We start from the raw sequence: 14676 nt of genomic DNA, 5'->3' as shown, positions 1-14676 counted from the left end.
AGGAAAGGCTCAATAAGGAGGATTCAGGCTGTACATTCCATAAATGGGAGATATGGTAAAGATTCTGATCAAGAAATATATGATAAGGTAAGCTAAAGAATCAGAAAATGTTCATCGGGAAATTAAGCAGTTTCCAGAAAGAATAAAGGTGAAGTGTAGGAAAGGAAATATAAAAGGGATCTGTGACAAAATTCAGTAGTATGACTAATAATATTAATGACAATGCATGGATTTCCCACAGTATATTGTTTGCTGAGCATATAATTTATATCATCTAATTAATATGACATCACCATGTGAGGAGATACTTCAGGTGTGATTATTCAATTTCACAGCACTGGAAAGTGGGGCCATATGTGGAGGGAGACAATTGACCACTAGGTGTAACAAGAATGTTATTTGCCTTGATTTCAACTATATAAGCATAGATTTTTTTTTAATTGACATTTTCAGAGTATATGAATTGCTCATTCAGTCTTAAAAAAGTCTTTAAATCGCCTTAACCATGTTCTCCACCTCCAGTGTCCACAAGGGCCTTTCTTTAAAATTCAACAAGTATCTCTGAAGCCCTTTTGTATCTTTCCCATAGAGTATTATACTGATTTTTATTGAGTAGGTGATACATGGTTATAGGCCTAGATCCATTGCCTTTTAGAATATCATAACAAATTATTTCTAATATGTAAATGTAGAAACTTCTAGGTACTGTGTAAGCCTGATTGTGGTTTTATAATATTTGATTTTAGGAGATTTTTTTCAATTTCTTTTTTCTCTACTTTTTTAGGAATATTCATGCTGTTTTCCCTGATAAATTATTTCAATATGGTATCAAGGTTCTTTCTTTGATGATGGATTTCAGGCAATCTAATGGTTCTTAGATTATCTCTTCTGGATCTTTTTTTCCAAGTCACTTGTTTATTTTTAAGAGATAAATTTCAAATTTTCTTCTATTTGTTTATTCTTTTGATTTTTAAAATTTAATTGCCAAAGGAAGCTTCAACTGTCGGATTTTTTCTTCCCAAATGGATTGGTGGCAGCCATTGAACATTCAGTGTTAGAGATTTTCTTGTGGCACTGAATGTTCATAGATTTTTCAGAGAGTTTAACAACTGGCATGTAAAGATATCTTAATACAAAGTCTTAAAATCAAAATTCTCCTGTTATTCAAGAAGTTTTGTTATTCAGGAGCATTACCAAGATTATTTAGAAAAGCTCCAGAATAAAAGCTCCTATAATCCTTCATAGTATTCTTATATTCAACCAGAAAAAAGTTAAATCAATGAGTAAGTGATCACTAAACTATAGGAGTCCCTAGACCTTCAGGCTGTATGCTGAGAAATTGGGGAATTTCATTAAAAATAAGAGTCAGGAGGCAGCTAAGTGTCTCAGTAGATTGAGTGTCAGGCCAATGGATGAGAAATCCTGGGTTCAAATTTTACCTTAGGCACTTCCTAGCTTAGTACTTACTACTTTCCTGCCTTAGAACCAATACACATTATCATGTACTATAAAAGATAGAAGGTAAGGGTTTAAAAATAAAAATAAAAATAAATTTTATTAACACAATTTCATGTCTTATTAATGACGTTTTGATTATAATTTCCATAGAGATAAAAAGGCATATATATAATTATTTGAAAATTTTAAATTGTTATTTAAATTGTAGCCAATTTATTATTAATAATAATAAGTGTATCTTTATAGTTAAGGAAGTATCCTTCCTTTTTTTCCAGGATATTTTCTGTATCTGAAAGAAATGGAAGGAGGAAATGAAACTTCACTGACTAAGATTACTGAATTTATTTTCATGGGTGTTACAGATCATCCAGAGCTACAAGTTCCTTTGTTTCTGGTCTTCCTTCTCATCTACACTGTTACAGTGGTGGCAAACTTTGGCATGGTCATCCTAACTAAGATTGATTCTCGCCTGCACACACCCATGTATTTTTTCCTCAGGCACTTGGCACTCATTGATCTTGGTTACTCCACAGCCATTGGACCAAAAATGCTGGTCAATTTTGTAGTGGAGAAAAATATAATTTCATACACTGGTTGTGCAATACAATTATTTGTCTTTGTGACACTAATCATCAGTGAACTTTTTGTGCTGTCAGCCATGGCCTATGACCGTTATGTGGCTATTTGTAAGCCTCTGCTCTACACAGTCATCATGTCTGACAAAGTGTGCTGGATCCTGGTGGCTATCCCCTACATCTATAGCATGTTTGTTTCCCTAACAATTGCTATCAAGATTTTTAATTCATATTTTTGTGGATCTAATGTAATTAGACATTTCTACTGTGACAACCTCCCATTGTTGTCCATGATTTGTTCTAATACTAGTGACATAGAATTAATAATTTTGTCCCTTTCTGCTCTTAATCTATTCTCCTCTCTTCTGGTTGTCCTTATTTCATATGTGTTTATTCTTGTGGCCATCCTCAAAATGAACTCTGCTGAGGGAAGGCGCAAAGCCTTCTCTACCTGTGGCTCTCATCTCACAGTTTTAGTTGTATTCTATGGGACTCTCACCTTCATGTACTTGCAACCCAAATCTAGTCACTCCTTTGATACAGACAAGATGGCCTCCGTGTTTTATACCTTGGTGATTCCCATGCTCAACCCTTTGATTTACAGCTTGAGAAACACAGAAGTGAAAGCTGCCTTACAAAGAACCCTGAAAAATAGACAAAAATGTTTTATTTAATGGTAAATATACCAGATGTTTCTAATTGGTAATGAAAAGTTTGAAAAACATTCTTTGTTTTCTTACTCAACAGAAGTTCTATTCTCCTTTCCTTTATTGAAAGCCTCAGTCAAATTCTACCCTAGATTCCCCTTAGCTAAAGAGAACATAATTGCTCTAATCTATAGTTTCTGAATTTGGGTTAGATGTCAGAACATCAGCTTTTTAAGTGAATTAAGGAAACTAACTTGCTCCTACATACCTCCTCCAGTAAAACAGTGAAGTCCCAACAAATCTAAATGATGATCCTGAAATGAAACTAGAATTTCAATGACTTCTTCCACCCAGGAACAACATTAAAAATCAGGCAGAAGTCTTTAACCTGGTGATCTCTGATTCAATCAAACAGAGGCAGAACATATAAAGTGAGGCCAGGGAAAAAGAGAGCTTCCTTGAGAAATCCCTCAGAGTGTGAGAATGCAAGGTGCATTTGAAGTCCTTTGGAACTGAAACTGCCATCTAGTTGTAATATCAACCAAGATGGTGTCACGTTAACCTGATATTGACTATCCAAGTCCAGAGACTCTAATATTCACTTGTTTCTGACATACTCAGAAAGACCTGAAGTTCTGGATCTTTAAAACGACAGCATCTGGGAGTTAGAAGTAATCTCAAAAACACGGAGGAATTCTCAACCAAAATTGAGTATTTGGTTCAGTATCTCAACCAAAAATGAAGTAGCAGAATATTGGTCCTGACCCAAAGAACCAGGGAAGCAATTAACATTGGAAAGATGAATATTTTTAAAAATATTTGTCAAAAACTCAATTATAAATAAAGACTCGGGGGGGGGGAATGTATTTACCATATGGACTACATACACACTGAGAAAAATGAACTAAGAGACTAAAAGTGAAATAAAATTCTTTGGAGGAAAAATTTGGAAAATTACTAATTTAGAAAACCAGGTGATAAACCTTACACCAAAAAATAGAATCCATGAAAACAGTCAGAAATCAATAACTATATGAGGCAGCAGAAAATAATTAGAATAAAATCAATAATGTGAAATAGAATTTAAAAAAATAATTTGTAATAAAAATCTGACCAGGAAAAATTAAGAAAAATTCATTTAAGAATCATATCTTTCAGGGAGTCTAATGATCCATAAATTATCTCTCCTTAATGTTATGTTTTATTAAATTAAAATGAAAACCTCATGTATTTTTTGAATAGTAGGTTGAAATAAACATAAACTTCACTCCAAGCACTTCCTGAAAGAAGCACTGAAAAAAGAAGTATAAGAAATGTCACAAAGAAAATACAGAAATTTCTTGTGGAAGGAAAAGTACTTCAAGTGTAAAAGAAAATTTTAAAAGATTCCTTTTGAAAAGACCAAAATTAAGTATGAAATTTAAATAAAAATATAAGAATGAATTCAATGATGAGGATTTATTTTAATTGATTTTAATTTTTTACAAATTATAGATACAATTATTAATATTCTCTTTCCAACATATTGCAATCCATGTTCTCTTCCTTCTCCAACATCTCCATCTTCCCCAATATAGCAGGTAATATCATATAGGTTGTACATGTGTTATCAGCAAAACATATCTCCATGTTTGTCATATTGTGAAACGTATATTGCTCATGCTAGAGAAAAATTCATGTAGGAAATAAAGTTAAGAATGGTATATGTCAATCTTCATTTAGACTCTGTCTGTTCTTTCTATGGTATGAATAGCCTTTTTTAAATCATTAGTCCCTTAGAGTTTTCTTGGATCCTTGCATTATTTAAAATACTTAATTTATTTTCAGTTTATTATCATACCGTATTGCTATTATAGTATACAGGGTTATCCTGATTCTACCCATTTCACTTCATATTATTTCATGTAAGTATTTTCAAGTTGTTTATTTCTTTTGATCATCTTATTTGTCGTTTTTTATGGTCCAAGAATATCCCTTTATAATTATATACTACAAGTGGTTTAGTCATTTCCTAATTGATGAATATCCCTTCACTTTCCATTTTTTTAGAGTTGCTATAGATTATTCATTCATAATTTTGTCAAATAAAAATAAAATTACTCTCTATTTGGTCACAAGATAATGATAATATTAATGATTTTGATATGGTATAATATAAAATAGCATAATATGATATCATATAACAATGTTTGATAAGACATGACAAATCATATCTTAGCATAAAATCATATCATATCATTCATATATGCTATGATTTGATGAGAAAACTTGCACAGATGCTATTTAATTCATCTTATTGTCTTATGGTTTTACTAATATGTCAAACAATTATTAAACAATGTTTCTCTCTTTTCTTCTCAGTTTATGTTGCAATATTGTATGAAATGGTCCAAAACAATGACGATACAAAGTACTAGGTGACTATGTATATTATCATGGGCATTACAAGAAGTCGTGATCTATAGGTCTCTTTCTTTGGAGTATTGCTCCTCAAATACATTGACAGATATTTGGTGAATTTAAAAATTATCATACTGACCAAGATTGATCTCAGCTCCACAACCACATTTTCCCCCCAAGATACCTGGAAGATACCTGGAATTTCCTGATTTTTAGAATTCTTTTGTCATTGATCATAAAAATGGTTTTCCATTTCAGAGTAAAAAAATATCATTCCTTATATTGAATGCAGAACCCAATAAATATTCCTCGTGATGTTAATCATTAATTACATTTATCTTTAATGAATGTTTCATTCTTTTAGCCATGGTCTATGATTTAGATGACTATCTCTAAGAATTTATTCTAAACTGTCATCATATCTGGCAGGTTGTATTAGAGTCTGTGGTCTATGGCCTATCTGTATAGCATCAATGTATGATGTACTGTTAACAAGATTTTTATAATTTGTGCTTCTGAGGACCAAATGTAACTGGACATTTAGATAAAATTTAATCTTATTCTGTAACATAACAATGAAAGTGATGAAAATTATAAAGCTTGGAAAAACTTTTATAATCATCTGGAAAAATAGAAGAATAGGCAATAAATTTAAAAAATGAGAATTGTACCATAATAGTATAGGATTCTAAAAATAAACCATAAAGTACTTGTCATTTAAAAATAGATTACTAAATAAGAAATATAAGAGTTGATAAATAGTTGATATACTGACACAAAATATCCATTTGATAAACCTAAATATTTAGTTTTGGGGGCAAGGTTTCTCTATTCAATAAAACCTTCTGGAAAAACATGAAAACATTTTGGTAGAAACTTTATAGACTATCTTCTCTCACTGCATATCAAGATAAGATAAAATTTGATATGTTTTAGACATAAAGAATGATATCATAAGCAATTTAGGAAACCTTGGGAAAAAGCAACCAGTCAGATATGTGGAACAGAGAAGCTTTTATGACTAGATTACAATAGATAAAAAGTATAATTTTGATTATGTGAAATTAAATATCTTAATAAACAAAACTAATAAAGCCAAAGTTACACAATTATAGGAAACTGTTAAAAAATAGCAAATTTCTCTGAAAAAAGCTTCATTCCTCAAGCATATAGGGAAATAAGGCAAAATTATTTTTAAAAAATCATTCCTCAATTGAAAAATACTATAAGAACATAAAAACGCAATTTTCAGAAGAAAAGAGTTATTGATAATCACATTGAAATTCTCTAAAGTATTATTTTTTCAAGAAATTCAAATGAAAACAAATCTTAATTACCACTTCAATTTTTAGATCTAATAACATGATTAATAATAATTAATAATTTAAAAAAAACTTACAAATATTACAGAGGATGTGCAAAAATAGAATCATTGATTCATTGTAGGTGAAGTTATATGCTGGTCCAACCTTTATTGGGAATACTTTGGAATAAGGCAGTTATAATATTAGACCTGATGCTCCTGAAACAATCATGGAATTTTCCCTTTAGTATATGCTTTAGTTTATAAAATCTCCACATTGCAAAATATTGGGAATAAGATATTTTAAACTCCTATCTTCTGTAATAGAATCAATATTATGTGGGTTCCAGAGCAGAAGTGTGGTAATGGCTAAGCAATGGGGGTTAAGTGATTTCCAAGGACAGTCCAGCTGGAAAGTATTTGAGACTAGACTTGAACACAGAATTTCTTTTTTCTTGATCTGGTTCTCAATCCACAGAACCACCTAAATGTCCCCAGGAATAAGGCTTTTAAGATTAATTCTTCTATGTGCTAAAAAATAAAAGCTTGAGAAATACCGGTTGGTCTTTCTGTAAATATGTCCCTCCAAATTCCCTGTTTGAACCATTGATATGTCAATGGATCCTGGGGGCTACCAAAATTAGAGTCCATGTATCTCACTCTCAGAAGGATATGATTATTAAAGTGTTGACACATTCTTCACAGTAACTGATGCCCTCAAAGATGACTTCAAAGACCACTTTAAAAAGATCCAATGAAAGTTAGAACAGAGGAACTTACAATTTTAAGTTAAAGTTCAATGGTAAATACGGACAGAAGAAATTAATACTTGAAAAATGTATTCAAATTACTAAAATTGACAAAACTTTATACAAAATATTAATCCATTCTCAATCAAATATAGAGTAGTGAAAGTTTGCATGGGGGAAATTTTACTAGCCTTTGTGTCTCTTTTTTTTTTCCCAATATGGGTATCAGTCTTGTCCTGAAATCAAGCTAGGTTTAGAGGAGCATGGCATGTTTAAGGAAGTAAACATCATTCATGTAGATATGGTTATAATCTAGGACTCATTCTATTGGGGATTGATTATAGTCTTTGCTGTTTGTATATTTATTTGCAGCTTGGAGTGGTGAAGAGGAGGATCTCCCAACCCCTCAGAATATTATCAACAGTACAAAGGAGAAGAGTAACTAGTGTATAAATGATTCCTCAGTTTTCTAGAGTCAAAGTCATCATGATCTTTCACTATTGATTAATGAATACAAATAAAATCTTTATAATAGCACATAAACTATAATAATGAGGAAATGAACTTGATACCCCATTGTTCAGTAAAGCAGATGAAATTAATTACTTTTTTGAAGAATTCCTTTTATGAAAAAAACTGGCAAAATTATGAAGTAGTTGTTAGAAATGAGATGTAGACTAAGGTGTTATATAGGGACATTTAGCTGACACAACCAATAAAACATGAGATTTGCTGCCACAAATACCTGAATTCAAATAAATCTTCAAATACTTACTAGTAGGGCCTCCAGGAACAAGTCATCTTCTTCAGTTTCCTGATGTGTAAAATATAATTATAGCAACCAACTCCTAGGATTGTTGTAAGGATTAAATCAGAAAATAATTGTAAAGAGTTTATCACAGTGCTTATATTTACATTTTAACCATCATATTATCATGTGAAAATTTAACACTAGCTTGTATCCCTTTCTTTTTCTTAGTACCCTAAGATCAGTCTTGGATCTTAAAGGGGAGTTTAGACTCTAAATTGGATTGGATTGGATTGATCTTCATTGGATTAGGCTATATCCTGACTCACCCTCTGATTGAATCAAGACACTTGGGGAGGAGACATGAAAGGGTTAATGGAGGCCTTCTGACTTCCTTGTATAATTGTAAATCTGTTACCCTAAAAAAAAAAACAAAATACTATATTTCCAGGGAGCCCATTGACTTCCTATCATTACTTACTTCCTAAAGACAGGGAATAAATTGAGTGGGCCATCCTAGTCAGGCTCTCTTTGGCTTGATTTTGTAAGCACGGTAGTGGCAAGCATGGGGGTTTGAAATGGCTAATTTTCCATGTGCATGTGGTTTTTATTTTGTATCCCTTTTTATTCCTTTATTTCTAATGATCATTAATAAATCTCCTAAAATATAATATTTTTATTATTGCACATGGCTTTTAATTTTTTCATCTTGGAATCTGGAAGACCTGTCTAGCTCAGAGCTCATGAGGTTGGAGTCCATCAATCAGAGGGGCTTGGTGAAAGGTGAAGGTGAAATATAAATTTGGGTCCATATGGGAAATTGGGGCTTTTTGGCTAGTGTAAAAATTGAGATTTGAACCCCAGACTTCAATCCACAGAAGTCCTTGGCCACTTCCCAGAATGCTTTGTAATCTCACTGCAATCTTCACCTGGGTGAGATCAAAATTCCTATTTAGCTGGCTGTAAAAGCCTACTGAGCTCTTCCTACTTCCACTTTCAAGGAGACACGTCTCTCATGATGTAAATGAAATTGAATGGGCCTTTTGGCCCTCCTAGGCACGTGCTTTCTTACTTGTATTTTCTCAAATTCTTAATCTTCAATAAACATCATAAAATATAATACTTCTAGCAGAGAAACTAATTTTAATCTTAACACTAGAAACTGGAGATGAGAAAGTTTTCATGGACATGGGGAAAGGAACAGTCAGACACATGTAATCAGAATCCTTTTCTTTCTCTAAGTAGTTTTATAAATTATTTAATAAAAACATTTTTATTAAATCTATATAAAATCTATAGAACATATTAATATTAATATTTCTGTTTAATAGGAAATGCAAAATGATTTTTGAAACTAAATATAAAATGACATCATTATACACAAAAAGAAAAAAAAAACAAGATCAATTACTTACAATAAAATAAAGCTGTCAACCAAGCAATTGACAAGAAGCAGGCATCTGGTCATATATATTATGCCAGTCACTTGGCCATAGAAAGACTAGGATGAGAAAATAAAGGACTACAGAAAGGAATGAATGTAATCATTCAATGCAGATGGTCATGTGTGCCAGAGATAGGACTTGAGATTAGAACTGGATGATTCAAAGGCCAGTCTGCCATTCATTATATAATAGCAATTATAGAACTTTCTTTTGCTCCCAATCATAGGTGCCAAATAACGGGGTTGGAGAAAGGATAATATTTTTCTGTGGAAACAGCAAGTCCTTTAACTAGAAATTCAACAAGGATGGGCACCCTAGAAACTCCCAGTGAATGTGTATGGATGGTAATGACATTACTAGACTGAACACTTGATGGTGTTACTAGACTGATTACTGATCACTTGAAAAGTTTGCATTTGGTATTAATAAAATTCTTTCATGTGCACAATGCAAACACTTTGAAACGATTTGTGGTCATTGTTAATGTAAGCAATTTGAAAATTGAAAAACCAATGATCCTTACTATTGAAAGGGCCAGTGATCTGCATTATTTATCTTTATGGGGAACTATTGGGTGTCTGTCTTTTGGAGAGTGTTAATTCACTGGTAAGACTGACAGTGAGAAAGAGTGTTGTTAAAGTTCTATGCAGAATTGCAGACCACACTTGGAAACCATTCTGATTATTATAAATATGCAAAGCTTTCTAATAACCATAAGTCAAAACATACAATTATTGTTGCTATTATGAGTTTCCTAATCAGCCCTCAGGGAAATAATGCTTCAATGCATATGGGAACATTTGTTAGGAAATAAGCTTTATCTTTATCAGAATAGAAGAGTTTACTATTCTTTGCATTTGAAATATTATCTCTTTAAAATAATTATTCAGAATCAAGATGAAATGTAAATAAACTCCAGCAAACTTCTGTTATGATTATTATCATTTGAGAAAAATCAAAACTTGGAATGAAACTAATGCTCTTACAGGACTTTTTTGGTTTTTAATTTTTCTCCCTCCCCCCCCACTTTTTTCTCTCCCCTTTAATATATGTCATCTTTTGCTTCACAAACTCTTCAAATTCAATATTTCTCAATAATCACTTATTAATCAACTAATATGTACTACTCTTAATTTTATTAGTTCTTTTATAATACCCATGACATATTGGATTTATAATCCACAAGAATCTCTGGGGTTTTTTTTTTGTTTGTTTGTTATTACAAAAAATACATAAAAATACACCTTTCCTATCCTGTTATGAAACTTAAAACAACAAAATATTTGAATTTACATTTGTCTCATTAGATTTCTTCATATTTTTTCATCTCTTCATAATGTATATCACATTTAGAAAATAAATTCTTGGCTTCTATGGGCAAAGAGGCCTATAGGAAAGACCATCTCAAAGGATTTTCTCACTGATTAAGAAACTTAGTGGTTAACATATATACTTCTTTTTGTTTTGAATTTTCACTCGATGGAAATTCTTCCAATTTCTTTCAATTTCCTTCCCCCAAAAAACATGAAATTCTACATTTGTCAGTATGATAGGTTCTTTTATGGATTTCTTAAGTCAAAACAATCTTTCAATAATTCTTTAATAAGAAACTACCATTGGTCCAAATTTAAATTAAGTATCACAAAAGAGAATCTCTGTCCTTAAGATGATGACAATGTTAACTCTTAAGATATTATGAAAAAACATGTAGAAATCAATTTATACCTATATTAGGAAATAATTATCAAAGGGAAATTACTTAAATAAGAAGTATTAAGGAACGTTTCCAATGATTGGTAAAATTTGGTACTTGAATTGGTACTTGAAACAATTGGTACAAAAATTTTGTACTTGAAACAAAGCCAGGCAGTTTTTACAGTAGAGAGAGGAGAAAGTTTGTTTTAGACATAAGACAACTAGTGAGAGAAGTCTTAGAACTGAGAAATGGAGTGTCTTGTTTTTGGGACAGTCAGTGTTTCGGAGCCATTGAGATGAAGGATGGCAGGGAATACAGTTTAAGAAGACTAGAAAGGAAGAGAGAGATTAGGCTCTGAAGTTCTCCATAGTTACTAGATTAAAAATATTCTGATAAAATGAAAGACTAGTTCCTGAAGTACATAGTGAGACATCAAAATCAATTAGGATTAATTAATAAAAATATAATTTTAAACCTTTATTCTAGGTAAAACCCTGGAGGAAATATTAGGGAAACAAACAGAAGTGAAAAGCAATCCATTCTCTCAAGAAGATACTATTTTAATAGGTGGAGACAATATTTAAAGCATGATTCAGGAGTAAATCAAATGGAAAGGGCTTCCATCTATACATAAAGCATCAAAAGAAATGATGGCACAGCTTATTTATTGTCATTTTCATCTTTCTTTGTTAGATTAATCTTACTTTCTAGAATTTTTTTGTGGATAAATTTAATCTCTGTGGCAGTGATCATGGCTATAGAAAATGTTGAAGAAAATGGCAGGTTACATCTCCAAAGGGACTTTTTCTTAAGACAATAGTAGAAAGTAGTGGTCTGAAATGTGATTAGTTCTCATGGTTACTGCTACTTTCCTCACTCTTTTGCATACCTATTCAGTTGGAAAGTGGTTATATATGGGTTTCCATGTGATGAAAAATATTGGATCATTCTCATCAGTAATTGATGCCCTCAAATATGATTTCAATACATTGAAAGTCTTGAAAAGAGGCTGATTATCTAGTTGCTAGATAAAATAATATCCACGAAAAAGGACTGCCTGATTCAATCTATCCTTCCAGTCTTTAGGACCATTAGTTACATAGCCTACTACCAATGACAACTACGTCTTCATGGTATTAGGATAGATTTACTTTCTCCCTTTCTCACTGAGCCATGCCAGTGAAAATGTGAAATTAGATATAAGGCTAATCATGGTGTGCACATTTTTGCAGTGTGTGTAGGCTTTTTCTTGAAGACAGACCACTGCAACAGCCATAGTCCATTGTTTGCTAGAAAGGGTTTCCTCACCTGGGGGATTGGGGGCATCTCCAAAAAATACATAGGAACCCATTTCACCAGTCCAGTTGTCTCTCAGCTTCTGGTTGCTTAGCCAATACTTTAGTACCTACTTGATGCTTACCATCCCCAATCATCAGATTGAATGGAGCCTATCATTGAGATTATTAAAATTTAGATTGCCAAATTTACAGATCATTTGAGTTTGCCTTGGACCAGAGTATTTACCCTATTTCTTCCAAACTTGAGAAAAACCCCTATTTGCAAGTTTTTCCTTTCACCCTTTTAGATTATCTTTGAAATCCAATGCCTCTGCATTTACAACATGGTAACCCTCTCAATCAAAGATTCTCTCTGTTTAATGCAAGAGAATCACTCCAAATCTTTGTGACTATGATCTTTGTGGTTGTCAGTCATTGTTTAGGAATCCATCCTGAAACTATTCTACTTCTTATCTAGGGCCTAGATATTGTGTCAATTGGAAAATACACTTGTACAAAGACACTATGCAACTGGGGTGAAAAGGATTTTACATAGTCATCTTGGTCTATTCCTCCAGCACAGAGATTAAAGTAGTTGACAACTCAGCACATTTACCAATGAGTATACTTCTTGATCTACTACTAGTGATCTTGTGCTACACAGACATTGGCTGTATATCTCACTCCACTTTTTGTTCAATATTATATTTTTACTCCATTGGTTTGTTTTATAAATATTCTTCTTGCCCTTTGTTATCTTCTCCATTGCATCTCTTTCAGCACATATCCCAGTGACCACATTGGACCCTGAACATCTTGTTAATATTTTTATTCCTTTTGTTTGTTATCTCCTTCTTGCTCACCAACTTGAGCTTCTGGTCCTATTAATTCTCTTTCATTTCCTTTTTGTCTTTTGTCATTTTAATTGTCCCTTTGTCTCTGGCCTTTAGCATGTTGTGATTGACATGGAACTTAATGACTGCAGAATCTGTGTGTTTAAAAAAGTTTCTTGTCTTGCTCCAGAATTACTCACCCATCCTATAAATCTGAATTACTCTATCTTTGGGATTAAGGTAATAAAAACAACCATGGTTCAACAGCACATAGACATGTTCAATGACTAACTTAGTAAATAAAGGAATTTGTCTTGCCCAAAAGGGAGTGATGTTGAGTGTAAATATCTTGTAAATTTTTTCCTCAATAAAACTTCCTACTTAGTTACTTTGATAGTCATTTTTATTGCAAGTTGATGACATGCATATCTCACACAGATCAAAGTTCAAATAATATGTTAGAAAAAACTTTCAAAGTTAAATTAAAGATGAGTATTTGAAAAGAAGAAAAGACAAGCTAAGGAAATATTCAATGTTAGATACATAGTTGAGAAATTATTTTCAAATACCTTTGAATTCATAAAAATGAACAAATATTTATAAAGAAAAAGCAAAGCATTCTGAAGCAAATATAAAGTTCATTGGAAGTTTGAGCAACAACAAAAACAATTTCGATACATTGTGCGTGTGTGTGTGTGTGTGTGTGTGTGTGTGTGTGTGCGCCAAGACAGGTATCCAGATAAACAAGAAGTGACTTCAAGAGTTTTCAGTCCTCAGGTGGTAAGAAGGTCACACAATTGGTCAGTAGAATGATACAATCATCCTTTTGCAAGCATTAGGTGCAGAGTTCTATTGCATTGTTAAATACTGTTCATAGTTTTGGATTGCTGTATCAAGGCAATCAAGGCAATACTTGCATACAAGTAATTGTGATGGCAGGGGAACTGGGAGCCTTGTCACAGAAGAGTGGAAGAAAAAGAGTACATATGAATGCTCACAGACCAGAACATAGGCCAGTAATGTAATAAATGGATTTCTCTTAGATCATGTCATCTTGTAAAAACTGAAAACATAAAGAAACCCAGAACTATCTCTCAAAAATGGCTACACAAAATACTAACTTTGAAAAGTATCTCCTTTACCCCAGTTGCATGGCCAAATTTAACATAAATTAAAAGCCAAGAAATAGACTGAAAAAAGGAGAAAATTACCCCCAAAACGACACCTGCAATAGAATAATATTATGGTGTCAGGAAATAGCAAAACACAAACCCAGAGGCAGACAATAAAAGAAATTATAATTTACTAAAGGAAATCCAACCTGCATGCCTCCCCCTGGTTATTTTTGGTGACCAATAATAAGTCTATTGTTATCAAACTCTCCTGGAAATGTATTTAAAAAGGCAAGCTCACTATTTTGCCCATACAAATGTACATTATATTTTGGGTACTACATATTCTTCATGTACTTGCACTTTACCATGGTTATGACTAAAATAAACTGTTCTGATTGTGCAGACCACTTGTACAAGCTTATGAAATTTC

At 32.3% G+C, this 14676-nt stretch overlaps 1 protein-coding gene across 1 annotated transcript; it reads left to right on the top strand.

The window, feature by feature from the left end:
* Positions 1-1756: 1756 nt before the first annotated feature.
* On the top strand, positions 1757-2707 carry LOC100023370 (olfactory receptor 8K3-like). Its single transcript, XM_001374897.3, has one exon. It carries the CDS (start codon positions 1757-1759, stop codon positions 2705-2707), a length of 951 nt encoding a protein of 316 aa, XP_001374934.3.
* Positions 2708-14676: the final 11969 nt, after the last annotated feature.

The sequence above is a fragment of the Monodelphis domestica genome, chromosome 6 (genome assembly GCF_027887165.1).
Source record: "Monodelphis domestica isolate mMonDom1 chromosome 6, mMonDom1.pri, whole genome shotgun sequence".
Classification (NCBI taxonomy): domain Eukaryota; kingdom Metazoa; phylum Chordata; class Mammalia; order Didelphimorphia; family Didelphidae; genus Monodelphis; species Monodelphis domestica.
This window is presented reverse-complemented; position numbering and strand designations above follow the sequence as displayed.

Bases quoted from the DNA above. Each gene is read 5' to 3' on its own strand.
- LOC100023370 (XM_001374897.3), top strand. From the start codon at position 1,757: ATGGAAGGAGGAAATGAAACTTCACTGACTAAGATTACTGAATTTATT.